The sequence below is a fragment of the Leptodactylus fuscus genome, chromosome 3, assembly GCF_031893055.1.
Source record: "Leptodactylus fuscus isolate aLepFus1 chromosome 3, aLepFus1.hap2, whole genome shotgun sequence".
In the NCBI taxonomy this organism is placed as follows: domain Eukaryota; kingdom Metazoa; phylum Chordata; class Amphibia; order Anura; family Leptodactylidae; genus Leptodactylus; species Leptodactylus fuscus.
The window spans coordinates 116,566,983-116,581,887 of record NC_134267.1 but is presented as its reverse complement, the minus strand read 5'-3'; the positions used below and the strand labels follow the sequence as shown (position 1 = coordinate 116,581,887).

General features: G+C 40.3%; 2 protein-coding genes across 2 annotated transcripts in view; both read left to right on the top strand.

Annotated features, from left to right (window-relative positions):
- FHL5 (four and a half LIM domains 5) overlaps window positions 1–14,905 on the top strand; it is a 375,977-nt gene that overhangs the window by 228,068 nt on the left and 133,004 nt on the right. The gene's annotated exons all lie outside the window — the stretch shown is intronic.
- Window positions 1–14,905, top strand: part of UFL1 (UFM1 specific ligase 1) — a 43,384-nt gene that overhangs the window by 3,164 nt on the left and 25,315 nt on the right. The window contains exons 2-8 of the mRNA XM_075268189.1: window positions 1,788–1,933; window positions 2,016–2,044; window positions 6,731–6,828; window positions 9,703–9,817; window positions 10,610–10,740; window positions 10,920–10,978; window positions 13,907–14,053. Coding sequence (XP_075124290.1) covers window positions 1,788–1,933; window positions 2,016–2,044; window positions 6,731–6,828; window positions 9,703–9,817; window positions 10,610–10,740; window positions 10,920–10,978; window positions 13,907–14,053 — 725 coding nt within the window. The remainder of the gene's footprint in view (window positions 1–1,787; window positions 1,934–2,015; window positions 2,045–6,730; window positions 6,829–9,702; window positions 9,818–10,609; window positions 10,741–10,919; window positions 10,979–13,906; window positions 14,054–14,905) is intronic.

Genomic DNA, 14,905 nt, shown 5'->3' with positions numbered 1-14,905 from the left:
CCTTTAAATAGCACATTTGTGCACAAAACAAACTATGCTTATTGCTCAGGAATGGTGGGGGCTAGAGAAAAAAAAGTACAACTGCACTATTAACATATGTTAACATCTTGAAAGGTGGTGAAAGGTCCTGTTTATGCGGGTAGTTGAATAGACGACTCTTGGAAAGTTGGGCTGTGGGGTCTTTTCTCCTGTTGAGGGAAGGGCAATGCTGATAATGATGGTGGTGATAAACGTCAATAATGCACAGTTTGCATTTACTGAAATTCATTATCCACTTCAAGGAATTGTAAAATCCCTGTAAGCCCTGCTCTCAGCTGTTTATGAAGGAGTTGGCACAGGAAAATATATGTAGGATTCAACGTGTCATATAAATATAAGTTGTGTGAACAAAATCAAACCTTTGTTCAAAATCCATCATAGAAAATTGGTAGCAAACGGACTTTAATGCAAAATTCTTTCTCTTATTGTTAATATTCTTACTTTGTTTATCCACAATATCTTCGGAAACTACCCAGAAGAGAGAGTGACATTGTCACCCACCAATGTTGCTCCATTCTCTAAAGAATGTAGCTGTCTATTGACAACCATACATATCATACGTCTACAGTCACAGATGAATGTGTCAAGGCAATGCCGCAATCACAGAATTGCACCAACCAATATTTGTATGCAACCTAAATGTGGGCTATACAAACTGCAACCCTTAATTCTGAGTCTCTAATTACTCTAAATATACTCTACTCTAAAAATTATGGATGCAACCTCAAAAATTCCTGTGGTTCATCATCATTATTAAAGATAGAGTGCCATAACTCTTGATTATATGACCTCCTAGAGGTCAGCGTTGTACCTATGTACCTGCTATTATATCCATGTAACATATTATCAGTGGGCAAAATTGTCTCTTCTGAACAATGGAACTAATCATTTCTAACACTGGAACACTGATCCATGTTATTCATCCCCCTGGGGTCAGTTACAATTTATATAGAGGGAGAAGGATATGTTCTCCTTCTCTTTGCAGCCTGTGAGCTACCCCTACCACTTTCCTTCTCCATGCTGTCCAGAGATGCTGGCTGAGGTTGGAGTGGGAAGAGCACTTTAAAGAGGACCTTTCGCCACCTCAAACATTTACAACTCTTTGTATCCTTTAATAGGTGATTCCAGAGCAGTAGGAAATCTTCCTCTAGCCCTCACCCTTTGAGTAATCAGTTCTGTTAAATTCAGCACAATTGCACTCTCTTCGTTGGTCCCTGTGTCTGCTTCAGCCATTCACCTGACAGTAAAGAGGACAGTTGTGCTGAAATTAGCAGAAATTATTGCTTGGGAATGGTAAAAGCTAGTGAAAAAAATTCCCATTGCGCCAAAATCAGTGCATCAGCACCCACTGAAGGATCCAAAGAGTTGGCACTAGTGGATGTGGTGATTGGTTCTCTTTAACTGCCAATATCTCAGGACCTATAGTGGCTTGCAACAGGATACAGGATTCACTTTAATGATAATATGAGAAGTTACCTGCTGCTGAATTTGTATTATAAGCAAATTAATTCATTCTCAGGAATTGAGATTGGCAAATTCATGGGAAATGAATGATGTTGCTAGCTCTTATAGATCCTGTGATTATTGGCGTTAGTAGCAAAGACTTATCACCTCTGTCCTTGGCTACTGAAGTGCCACCTCCTTCAAATAATATGCATCTGTGGGAGGAAAGGATTAATATAGAGTATCAACATCGTTCTAGAAAGCTATGCACATACAGACAAGCATTTTTCCCTTTTTTATTTTAGGTTATCTGAGCGAAACTGCATTGAGATTGTCTCTAAGCTTATTGCGGAGAAGCAGTTGGATGTAGTTCACACTCTTGATGGGAAAGAATATATTACACCATCACAAATTTCTAAGGAGATTAGGGATGAGCTTCAGGTTCGAGGTGGTGAGTACATAAGATCTCCTCATAAGAATATATAATGTCCAATAAGACCAAATAATAAAATGGCTTTTTTCTTTCTATTTAGGAAGAGTGAACGTAGTTGAACTTCAACAGGTAAGTTAGAGAGATACATAATCTATCAATCCCATTGTGTATTAAATAGATAAAAGCTATATCTCAAACTCTAAACATCTGCCAGTTCCAATACCCCAATGTCCCATTACTTTCCATTGCTCTCTTGCTAATATTTTAGGAAATATTATGGTGTAATAGTGTGCCAGAGAGCTGAACCAGTACCTCACCACAAAATAAAATCATTTCAATAAGTATTAAAGGTCATCATTATAAGATCTGCTGATATGTACAAAATGTATGGCCCAAAAATCAGATAGCGATATGCCACACTAGTGCTGCTCTGCTCTCATTCGATTAAAGTTAGTTATGTAATAACTTTGTCACATATGTACCTACACAGTAATCTAACCACAGCCTGTAATTATACCTATGCACAGTACAATACACTACTACTGCCCCCTATGTGACATGAAACCTTTCTAGAACTGTCTATAAGGAGGAATTTTTTAATTAACCCTTTCACTGCCAAGCACGTAGCTCTACGTCCTCCCAAGGTGGCACAACAGTAGGCGAGGACGTAGCTACTATGTCCTTCCTACTAATGCCGATATCTCTGGACTGCATCAACATATCTTGATGCTTTAAAATGCATTTTAAAGAGGAGAATCTCATCTTTAAAATGATACCAAGTTGATGATTGAACTTACAGTTTTGGAGCGATGCACTGTTGAAAACACTATTTGGCATTGAGATCCAACTGCAGATCTCAATTCAACAGTGAATCGCTCCAAAATTGTAAGATCAATCATCAAGTTCTTGGTATCATTTTAAAGATGAGATTCTCCTCTTTAAAATACATTTGAAACACTCAAGATATGTTGACGCAGTCCAAAGATAAACAGCTCTAAAGTGTCCGCCCCCCCCTCCTGTCTAAGTAAGCAATTTGCGAACTGTAACAGGAAAATGAGGGGGCACGAGCAGCTCAGCAGCGTACACAGAGACAGAGAAACTATCTGACTCTGTGTATAACTTGTATGTGACACCAGGAGGGGGGTGGCAGGGACTCTTCTGTCCATATTAACCCTTCTCCTGCCAATCAGAGTGCATACTATACTTTTGCTCTCTGATTGTCACATACAGGTATAATGTAATTCCCCCCTCAGCTTTACTAGTGCGGTATTCTTATGTAATACCCCCTGAATCTAACCAGGAAGTTTATTGGCGCTGTGACCCAGGTGTTTGCCATTGTCCAGGTCGCAGCGCCAAAAGAAAATCGCACCAAACACTTATACAACAAATACACAAAGTCATGAATAAAGTTTACATTTCACCCAATCCCTGTCCTGTCTATACCTGAGTTTTCTACAGTAAAGTACGCCTCTAGTGATATTCGTTACACGCTAAAATAATAGTAATTACTATTATCACTAGAGATAAACATATACCGTATTTTTCGGACTATAAGACGCACTTTTTTCCCCCAAATTTGGGGGGAAAAGAAGGGTGCGTCTTATAGGCCGAATGTGGCGCCTGGCACCCGCCGTAATAGAGAGGCGAAAGCCGGCAAGTGATAGACGCCATTACAGGTGCCGGGGCCTGAGACATCGCTGCCCTGCCCTTCATGAAGCCAGCAGCGGGAGGAGTGATGCTGCTATTCCGCTCCTCCGTGCCCCCGCCGCTGGCTTCATGCAGGGCAGGGCAGCGATGTCTCAGGCCCCGGCGTCTATCCCTCCCCGGCATCCGCCTCTCTAGTACAGCGGATGCCGGGTCAGTATCAGCGGCCCCTTCTCCCCCGAACCTGTGCCTCCCCCGTACCTGTAAAGATGCAGGCCGGCTCCTGCGTGGCGATATCGCAGGAGCCGACCTGTTCGGGTGACAGCCGGGAGCCTAATGAGGCTCCCAGGCCTGTCACTGCTGTATTAGTATTGCGGCTGGTCTCTATGACCAGCCGTAATACTAATAGACAGAATGTCCCATAGACGGCAATACAGTTGTATTACCGTCTATGGGACTTGCGATCAAGTGACCGCAGGTTCAAGCCCCGGGGGGGGAATAAAATAGTAAAAAAAAAAAAAAAAAAAAGCTTTAAAAATATGAAATAAATAAAAGTTCTAAATCACCTCCTGTCCCTAGAATATATATATATATATAAAAGTAGAAAATCATATATCATAAACCACCGGTTTTTTTTTTCAATAAAAGGTGATCTAAGCAATAGATATTCCCCAAAATGGTATAACTAAAAAGTACTTCTGGACCCGCAAAAAAAAAACACCCTATGCATCCCCGTACAGCTGCAGGGTCACCTGTCAATGTGGCCTTGCAGCTGTTGCAAAACTACAACTCCCATATATTAAATATTTTACCAGTTTTTGCTTCAAATTTTTTTTTCCCTATTTTCCTTCTCTAAAACCTGCGTCTTATAGTCCAGTGCGTCTTATAGTCCGAAAAATACGGTAGTTTGCTAAAATCTTTATAGGGAGATGGAAAATAACATTTTTATGTAAAGTCCTATTTAATTTGCATGCACAAAATGGGATGGTGCATTTCTGTGATTTGGGCGATTCTTTAACACCCACCCCTGTAAATATATACATGTGTGGTACGTATGAACTCCTCACATCTTGCAGTTTTATGGACAGTACATTTTGTTTGCTGAAAGGGATTTCTTGATCCGCACTTTAGTGGCAAATTTGAATTTTTGTGCAATTTTTGCTAGGATATATGAACTATTAAATTAAATTGTGTTTTTATATACGGTATGCTGTGTAATCTGAAAAAAGTTAGATTTTGGTATCACAGTCACAGTTTGGTAGGTGCAGTATAGCTTTTTAACATATTAGTGAGTAACAGCAAAATCCTGCTTGTCTTCTGTATTCGTGTTTTTGGGAGTCTGAGCTCTTGTTGTAGTTGATGTTTGCGGTACATATAGTATATATACACATTGTCTACACCTTAAGCTATCATTTTAAATGTATTTTGTATATGAATCTGAGATTGGACATGAGTTTTAGGTGCAAATATATGTTTTAGTACATTTTTTCAAAAAATTATTTGTGTTTGTTGTATAAAGGTGGATTTGGCTATTGATGACCCATTAAGACATTTGTAATCTTCAGGTTGTCTACTTTAAAAAAAATATATAGGGTTTAGGGGTTCACTTACTTTTCATGGTGTGTAATCCCTACATTTTATAGGATGATACTTTTTTAACATTTCCAGCTTCAAAGCAGATTTTTGTTCCTTCCAGTTCTAGCGATTTTCTGAAGACACGTTCAGGCCATAGTAATATGAATGAACTCTGCACATGTTGAACTCTTATTTTTAGGAGGATTGGTGCATTTAATTTTTTGTTTGGTTTCAGCTTTTAGCAACTAATATACATTTATTTGCATTTTTTCATAAAACATTCACTTTAAATCAAAATTGCATGAAGGTGCCTGTTCGTATACAGTACCAAGTGGCATTCTGACAATGCTGCAGGTGTTTACTTTAAGAAAATATATAGGTATAGGGGGGGGGGGGTTGGATGATTTTTTAATGTTGCAATTTTGGTTTGATTTGTCCATCTCAAAACTGTGAAAATTGCTCCAGCTACTGGAGGTGCAAAATTTCCAAAGACCCTTGGCAGTGAAAGGGTTAAAGAGCTTCTATCATTGGAATTTTATATTTTTAACCAAACCTATCTTCATGTAACCATTAGAAAGACTATTGTAGACATACCTTTTGTAATGTCATTGATGCAGACAACTTCAAGAAAAACTTGTTATCTTTTTATGCAAATCAGTCTTCTCTGAGCACGGTGGGCGTTCCCCCTGTGCTGCAAACAACCCCTGCGTCATCATCCTGGACCTACATCGCCATCCTTCTCCTTCCAAGATGGAGTCCAAAGCATGTGCTGTATGCTCAGACTCGAAGCTGAAGTGGCCCAGCATAAAGCGCTTGCGCAAGATTTCATTCGCGCCAACGGGATGAGGAAGAAAGAAGAGAAGAAGGGCTGGCGATGCAGGTCCAGGATGATGACACGGGGGTGCTCGTACCGTGCTCCGAGAACACTGATTTGCATAAGAAGATAACAAATTTTTCTTGAAATTGGCCACATTGATCACAAAACAATAGGTCTGTCCACAATAGCGTTTCTACAGGCTGCATAAGGATAGGCGGAGTTAAATATGTTAAATCCCAATGATAGAAGCCCTTTAATTAATAAGTACTTTTGGTACAACATATTTATACAATTTGTTTTTTGTGACTTATGATTTATTTTATTTAATTCCCATAGGCATAGTGTAATGTGAGAAAATGGTAAACATATCGGACTACTTATCTCAGGAGTTGTGCTCTGCTTTCCTGTTGGCACCCAGTTGCAGAAACCTAAAGTGACCCCCTCCGTCTTCCTGGCTGTTCTAGATTTATTCTGTACAATTCAGATCTGTATTTTATTTAAATCAAAGCCTGTTTCTCCCTTATACCCCATATAGAGAAGTTGTACTTCAATGTTATTGCGACATCTGTTGCCATAACTACTTCTATGCAATTGCTGCAAACGTGATTTGTAAAATAAGAAAATGTCAGGATCGCATTTAACAACCGGTAACGTCTGAAGACTGAACCCTGTTTGCACTGTCATTTTAACTACCTGTCTGATAATGATCTATGGCAGATGGCCATATAGACGGGTCATTTCAGGCATACATTTACTATTAGATGTCTTCTAATTAACAGCTTGTCAATGTTGACCTGACTCACATCGAAAGTCGTGCCAATGATCTTGTGAGAGTTGATAAAAATGTTCAGCTGGTGCTCGGACAGCTTGTGGATAAGTAAGTAAATGCTTTCTTTCTACATTGTACTATATAAGGGTGTGATATGACTAAGACTAGGTTCACGTTTTTACTATATAGTTCATTTATTCATTAGAAAAAGGATGATAATGTTTTTCCATGCATTACTGTCCTCAATAAAAAAAAGTGTTTGAAGTCTTTGTATGCCCTGTAAAATAGAAAAAAACAAACAAAAGAAACCTGATGTTTAAACAGTATAGTAAGGGCTAGTTCACACAGAGTAAAATGGTCCGGATTTTGACGCGGGAAGACGTGTGAGAATCCGGACCAAAACGCGCCTGCCGCGGCTAGCCGCAACTGTCGCGGCTTCTGGCAGTTGTGGCTTTGTGCTCCGGATTAGGCCCAAATGAATGAACCTAATCTGGAGGGAGGTGTCGCAAGGCAGAAGAAAGGTCAGCTCGCTTCTTTTTTTCTGCGAGCGGGAACAAATCGTTCGCAGAAAAAGGAAATGACCGACTCCCATTGACTTCAATGGGAGGCGTTTTTTGAGCTGCATTCTGATGCGAATTCGGTGTCAAAATCCGACCCATTTGACTGTGTGTGATCTAGCCCTAAAAATTAATATAAGCCTAGGCTAAGTGAACCATTAGGCTTGAATTATAGTCACCTTTTCTTATTTCTTATGCGGAAAACCTCAGATATTATATTTGTTATTTTAGCACAGACTCCTACATGTTCACCTTGACTGCAAGAATGGCAAAATTCATTTATAAAAATGTGATTGTATAATATTAGACTGTTCATATCTTGGCATAACTTTTTACACTCTATAGGAGAGTGTAGTCTTCTGTGCTTTCCTCTGCAAAAGGCTTCTCCTGACAGTGGGATCTCTGCATTGTATAGAAGAAATGAGAAGCTATATGCTTCTACAAATGGTGCAACTGAACACTCTACAACTGCACCCACATTTAAGCATTTGATGAAGGCCAGCGGGCTGAAACATCATGCTCATACGTTATATGTGAATAACTTGAATTAAAGCATAACTTCATCATACTTCATTGGAATGCTCCAATTTCTTTGTATGTGTATTTTGGATTGGACCCCTACGGTGAGCACCCTTAAACATTCAGAGTGCTGCAGAATGGGAAAAGATAACAGAAAACCAGTGGATTCTAAACATGATTTGACAAGAACTTTCTTTACAAAGGTCCCATGACCACTTCATCAGGAAGTTCTATTAGCTTCCAGTTGATTGTTCCAGTTCTGATGTTTAAAGAAAGCCAAGCTTATTATTCAAACCTGTTTCTCAAAAAAAAACAAACCACAAGGGTTCCTTCAGCACAATCAAACCTGAAGCCCTTAAAGAGGACCTTTCATGGGTTTGGGGCAAAGGCAGTTCTATATACTGCTGGAAAGCCGACAGTGCGCTGAATTCAGCGCACTGTCGGCTTTCCCGATCTGTGCCCCGGGTAAAGAGCTATCGGTCCCGGTACCGTAGCCCTTTACAGTCAGAAGGGCATTCCTAAGTCTGTCAGGAACGTCCTTCTCCACAGCAGCCCCTATTGCGCTGTACTGAGAGAGGGGGAGGAACGCCTCCTCCCTCTACTCACAGTGCTCGCCCATAGACGAGTGTTATCAGGAGGGGAGGGGGCGTTCCTCCCCACTCTCTCAGTGCAGCGCGATAGCGTGAATTCAGTGCACTGTCAGCTTTCCAGCAGTATATAGAACTGCCTGTGCCCAAACCCATGAAAGGTCCTCTTTAAACAAATATGTCAAGCAACACAGTTTAAAGATCAAGTCAATAAAATCAACCATTTTCCTGATAAGAAGGAATTCTCTAATGGTGGACTCGAAGGATGCCTGCTGTCATTTACCTATTTGCCTGACATTATAGGAATTGAGCGAGACCCAAAAAAATCTTATATTTCCAGTTCACCTACCCTTTGGCATCAGTTTGGCGCCTTCAATTTTTTACAAAAAAAAAAAAAAAAAAGAGAGGTCACAACTTTTCTCATAAGACAAGAGATAACGATTGTCCAAATAGAGTACTATCTTTAGATTATGGCAAAAGCTCAATTTCTTCTAGAAGTACACATACAGAAGACATGCCAACTGGGCTGGATTATAATGATAATTATGATTGTCCCGGCATCTCAGCAGCTCGCTGGGACACCATATAATGAGCGTGTTGTTGGCATTGATGATCTGGCTACTCCAGCGTTTCAGCAGCTTTTCAAAGGAAGTTGACTCCATAATCCAGGAATCTTCGAAGTTCTGAGAGCTTTATGTAGGCTGGGAAGCCTTAACCGCATTATGAGCAGGACTCAGGGCAAAGTGTCTTACAGTTCAAACAGCTTGAATTCCAGAGCTACAGAGATTCGAACTATGATCTTGGTATTGTTTTAAAGCCAAGATCATGTCTGCAGCCCACATTGATTTTGAGATATCACTTGTTAAAGCAGAAATGTATATAATTGCACTTTCACTTTAAACTGATAGCCCATGCAGCTGACAGTGCAGACAGAGGTAAAAATAATTTTATTCTCTTGTCCCTGTTGCTCGTCACTTTGGGTATTTAAATATGTTGGTTACTCGGGAGCTGAGTAGCCGCCGGGTCTCTGCTGTATTATACAGCAGAGACCCGTCGCTAATGCCCATAGTCAGTGTCCACACTGATTGCAAGCATTAAAGGAGTAATCAGAAGATATGTTAGCCACTTTAAGGCTAACATATCTTAGAGTTTTAAATGTTAATAATTGTGTGAAATCTCTGATATCAATAGTTTTATAAAGTTGCTGTTCCGTGGTGTTATCTATAAATAAGACAGAAGGATAGTGACAATGTCTGTGATCACTGTATGTATTATTTTAAGCATGACACCCATCGATCCATATTTCTTGTTTTTATTAGCAACTATCTGGACCAGATAGCTGAAGAAGTTAACGATAAATTGCAGGAAGCCGGCCAAGTGACTATATCAGAACTATGCAAGACATACGACCTTCCTGGAGATTTCCTGACAGAGGTGATAAAGGACTGCAGCAGAGCCATATTTCAGCAGCTCTATATTTCTTTTATTATTACTACTGCTGCATTAGGGCATAAATTTGAAGCTTCTCATTGTTGACATTTACGGGAATGTAGTTTTCAGGGTAAACAGAAGATAGCTCTTAACCTCTTCAGTATTGGCCATCTTTTCCTGGCGAATGATATACGGTACTTACCACATTACCAGTGCCACAAAATGTGTTTGAGTAATATTAACAGGATAATTAGACATTGGATGATGTCTTGTATTTTTTTTTTTTTATACTGAAAAATATCTATAGTTGGGAGCCTCTGTAGTGGATGGATACTAATCACTTATTTCCTCCACTACACCCATTAAAATGAAAGGGACACCCTTATAAAGCAGAGATTCTGTACACTGAGGACAGCACAGTGGTACTATGAGGAGGAATAGCAAGTCCAACATTTGAAGAAGAGGCCACCACTGTGGAGATCGCTGCCCAATACGTGTCCAGCTGTCACCAAACAAGAGGAAGATGAGACCCCACGGACTGTTATATCCCAAACCACCCACCCCACCTCCCCATATAGCAGTCACCAACTAAGAGGAAGATGAGACTCCACGGACTGTTATACCCCAAATCAAACACCCCATACCCACCACAACCCCCCCCCTTCCGCCACTTAACTAGCTTTGGCAATGCCAAATATCTATTCGGACGTGCCAATAAAGCCTGTTTGATTTGATTTGACACTCAATAGCTGCTTTTGCTTATTAAAATATTTCTTAATCCTTCTCCACCTGCAGTCATTGGAACTAAGGCTTGGAAGTATTATTCAGGGGAAGATTGATCAGAGCAACAGAGGTGTAATTTATACCGATGCATTTGTATCCCGCCATAAGGCACGCATTCGAGGACTTTTCACTGCAATTACGAGGTGAGAGTGTTTTACTTACCGTGCATACGTGCATGTGATCCTGTGCTAGTAAAACTGCATTTTGCCACCATATTTACTTATTTCTAATAAGCCTAGTAGGGTGCATCTAGACACTGATAACTTGCTGCATTGTTACCCTTGCAATAATAATCTGTAAGCTAATTTGTTCTTTTTCTTAGACCCACACCAGTGATCAGTTTGATTTCTCAGTATGGGTTTCCAGAGCATCTTCTGTACTGTAAGTGTATAAACATAAGTCATACTACAGGGGATCAACTAAACATTGTTCGTTGCTCTTTACAAAGTTTAACATGTCATAGTGACGTTTGAGAAATTTTTATTGGTAGGGACCTGGGTGCTAAGTGCCCTAGTAATCTCTAAATGAAGGGCATATGTTTGCCTATTTCTTTGTTTTGGCTTTTCTTAGAAAGCAGTGAAGGGGGGTACGAATTCATTGAGGTATGGAACTCCTAAACAATCCACAGATTTACTGTGAGTCTGCTTCCTAAGAGTTGAATAGAAGCAAAGGGGTACAGCTCTCAAATGAGCACTTCAGCCCTTTGTTTTAGCAGCACCCTGATCCCTCACCAGTTGAAATTTATGACATTACTATGTTGTTATGTAGTGACTGGTCCTGATTGTGTATGAGGGGATATGTAGGTATTTCACTATGTCAAACGTTAAACGGGTAACCCTTTAAGTAGCTATAAAAACCATCTGCAAAGTAAGTATTATGTGTAAAACATGTCATTTATCTTTTAACAAATTACTAAGTGGAAGGAGAAAAGCAATATGTCATGGTCTTAACATCACAGATAGCACCAACCTATCCAGATGGTTCTATGCATTTAAATATACATAAATTGTATACTGCAATTACCTTTAAGCAGAAAATTGCATGTACTAAGCAAAAATATTCAATCATAGTAAGAGCTGGATGAATAATTAAAATCATGATCTTGGGGGGGGGGGGGGGGCATGGCTAACATTCGGCATGAGTGGATGCATGTGAACTGAGCTCTGCTTAGATTCCTTATTATCCTGTCCTCATCCTGAGACTTTGATGCCTTCGTGGCTTCAGGACACTCTCTCCTGACAGTGGCGACCCCACTTTGAGAGCAAATTAGAATTGCTTGAACCCTCTGTTTCCTCTGTGTTCCTGCCGGGTCCAACAAGAGCACATGTCCAGAAGTTGTTGCGGCTATCTTGCACAGCTCCAGAGCTCCTCTCAGAGTGCGGGCCCTAGGTGACATTGTGTACCTGCCACAGGGGCCAGTAGAGCCCTCATTCTGGCCCAGGGAGACTCCTTTTTGGCACTGTAATTGTACTTGCTCTGCAGCCTGTGGACACCCCTGCGGCCCTGGTCACGTTACTTATGCTACTGTATGAGCATACAGATCACTGAGATTACCCTGCATATTCAAATCACCAGTGTTACCACTGGCTGCTCCTTTGATATCACCTACTGGCTGCACTGTTTTACCCTATGGATATTTGTTACTGCTGGCCATCTGATAACACCTACTGGCCGAACAATTGAGTCTGCCTGTAGGAGACTGCACTTTGATCGTGACTGCTTTGGACAAGCCCTCTGTCAACACCTGCGGGATACACTGCTTGTGCTTGGAACATTAGTCACCCTCTGATAACACCTACTGGCTGCATAAACGTGATCGTATTAGGACACTACATTCTGATTGGTACAGTTTTGTGTTGACCCTCTCCTAACACATACTCACTGTATTGTTCCAGCCTGTGGATTACTGACTTTCTGTTGGGCCTCTGGTAGTGCCTATTGACAGTGTGGTGACCACTCCTAAGAATTACAGAATGGTGGGTGGTATCTGTACTGTCCCTCTGATAACACCTGTCGACTGTACTCTTGTTTGATCGCAGCATCCAAGGGGTTAAAAAACCCCATCAGAGCTCAGGATTCCTGGGTGTCCGTGATACCCTAACACTACAAAATGAACTTTTGCTGCTGTCAAGTGCTCAAGAACCTTGACAAGAAGGAACATAGTGTAACTGTGAACAGAGCCTGACGTAAGGTAAAAGTTCCTGGTATATAAACAATCAAAGATGCTTACTTAAGTATATACTAGCTTCTGCCTGCGACCTTCTACTTGGACTTCAGAATTGGGTCCAGAGAGAAATGAAAAATGTGTGAGTAATAAAAAAAAATAAAAAAAAATTGTCTGCTCCAACGTTTCAGCGACTCTCAAGCTGGCCTGCCGCTGAACTTGTTCCTAGTGCTGTGCCTGTGATTATTCTGGCATCTCAGCAGCTCACTGGGATACCATATCATGCGTGTGTTCCAACAACATTAAAATTATGCTAAAAGCTGCCGTACATTATAATTCAAATCTAAAGATGCGTCTTGTTCTTTAAGAGGTGATTGCAGGAGCAGATTACTCAAGCCACGGGAGATTCTCGCTAAACATTACTAAAGGGAATATGGTTCCAGTCCATAGCAGTGCTGGTTTCTTGTTCACAACACCAATGCAAACAAAGGCAATAGTGGCAGGACATGTAATGGGTGCACTTTCCTACTAAGCGCCTGAAAATTGTCAGGGCAGAGATGGTGATGGGTAATGGAGATGCCACCGGGGTGTGGATGGTGGACCAAGAAAATGTGGGATTTGCTAGTGCTTGTTGGTAGGTTTTCATTGAAACAACCATCCTGATTCTTTGAGTTAAATGACTCGCCCCTTTTCCTCTTAGCTAAGCTAAATGTCTTTGTATGGCTCTTATATGCATGTCACCAAAAGGTACACTACCCAAAAGTAGCCTTTGATAGGGGAAGACCAGGCCCAGTGTCTAATTAGACCACACCTGTAGTCATTTAAATATCTGCCTGAGATATATTTGCATGCTCATATTTGCAAACATCCCCATTTTTTTTTTTTTTTAATAATAATATCGGAAATAAATATGGGAGATTAAAAGAATATTTTCAGATTTTTTTTTTTTAGTATAAAACTTGATTAAAAATAGTCAGTTTTGTAGTGATGCATTCCCTTTTAAGCATAAGATCTGCTTTTGCTCAGCTATTTACTAAACATACCATTTACATTTGTATGCAATGTGTTCCAGGCTGCTGTGACAATTAAGAAATGCCATTTAGCCATTCTTCATGTAATGCTTGCTTTCATCCTTCTTTTTGCAGCGCTGTTGGAGGAACTTGTTAACTGTGGACGTTTAAAGGGCACAGTGGTCGGAGGAAGACAGGATAAGGCTGTGTTTATTCCTGACATCTATGCCAGAACGCAGAGCAATTGGATAGACGCCTTTTTCAAGCAAAATGGTTACCTAGGTAACACACTTCTCTTCTGTGTTCAAGAAACAAGCCAGTCTTTGTGAGTCTTGTTTTCAGCTACATGAAGGTGATTTAAAGAACGCAGCTTCTGGCTTAAAAAAAAGCTGCCTTTTCACTTTCTGCCTCCAGACGCACAAGCTCAATTCTATTTTTTGTATAAGACGCCATTCTATATTATACCTGTTTTGTGATGGCTGAAATAATAATAATAGGAGGGGGCTAACCCAGAAACATGACATTTACCAACTATAATACACAAAAAATGGCCTATTTAAACCAAATGCCATTCTTATTAACCATCATCGTGAGGAATGTATACTTAACCGACCCCATGCCTAATATACAGTATGATTACAAATTACATATGGACCAAAGATATCCTCAGCATCAAGAAAAATGGGGTGATAGTCTATTATTATTATTAATTTAATATATTTTTGTCACAAATCCTCTTCCTTTTGACATGAGTTGACCTGGACATAGTTCTTATTGTTCTGGAACTGTGTTGTTATGAGCCAGGCTTGAATTTCCCATGGATGTAAGCAATCTGGCCAGTGAGATCCACTATTGTGTGAAGAAGAAAAAAAAACTTCATAAAGCTGTATCAATAGAATAATAAAGTCATAGAATTAGCTACCCAAAAACTGCTTTTATTGTGTTTAAAAGTAGTAAAATGTAACATGTATACCTCTATAATATCAACCACCCACTCAGTAGAGTAAGGGCTCATTCACATGACTGGAATCAATGGCTGTGTGCTAGCCGATGTATTGTACGATCTGAGAATTAAAGGAACATACTATTTCTCGCCATGACTTCCGGAATCCCGCATTAGACTTGTGTCTATAA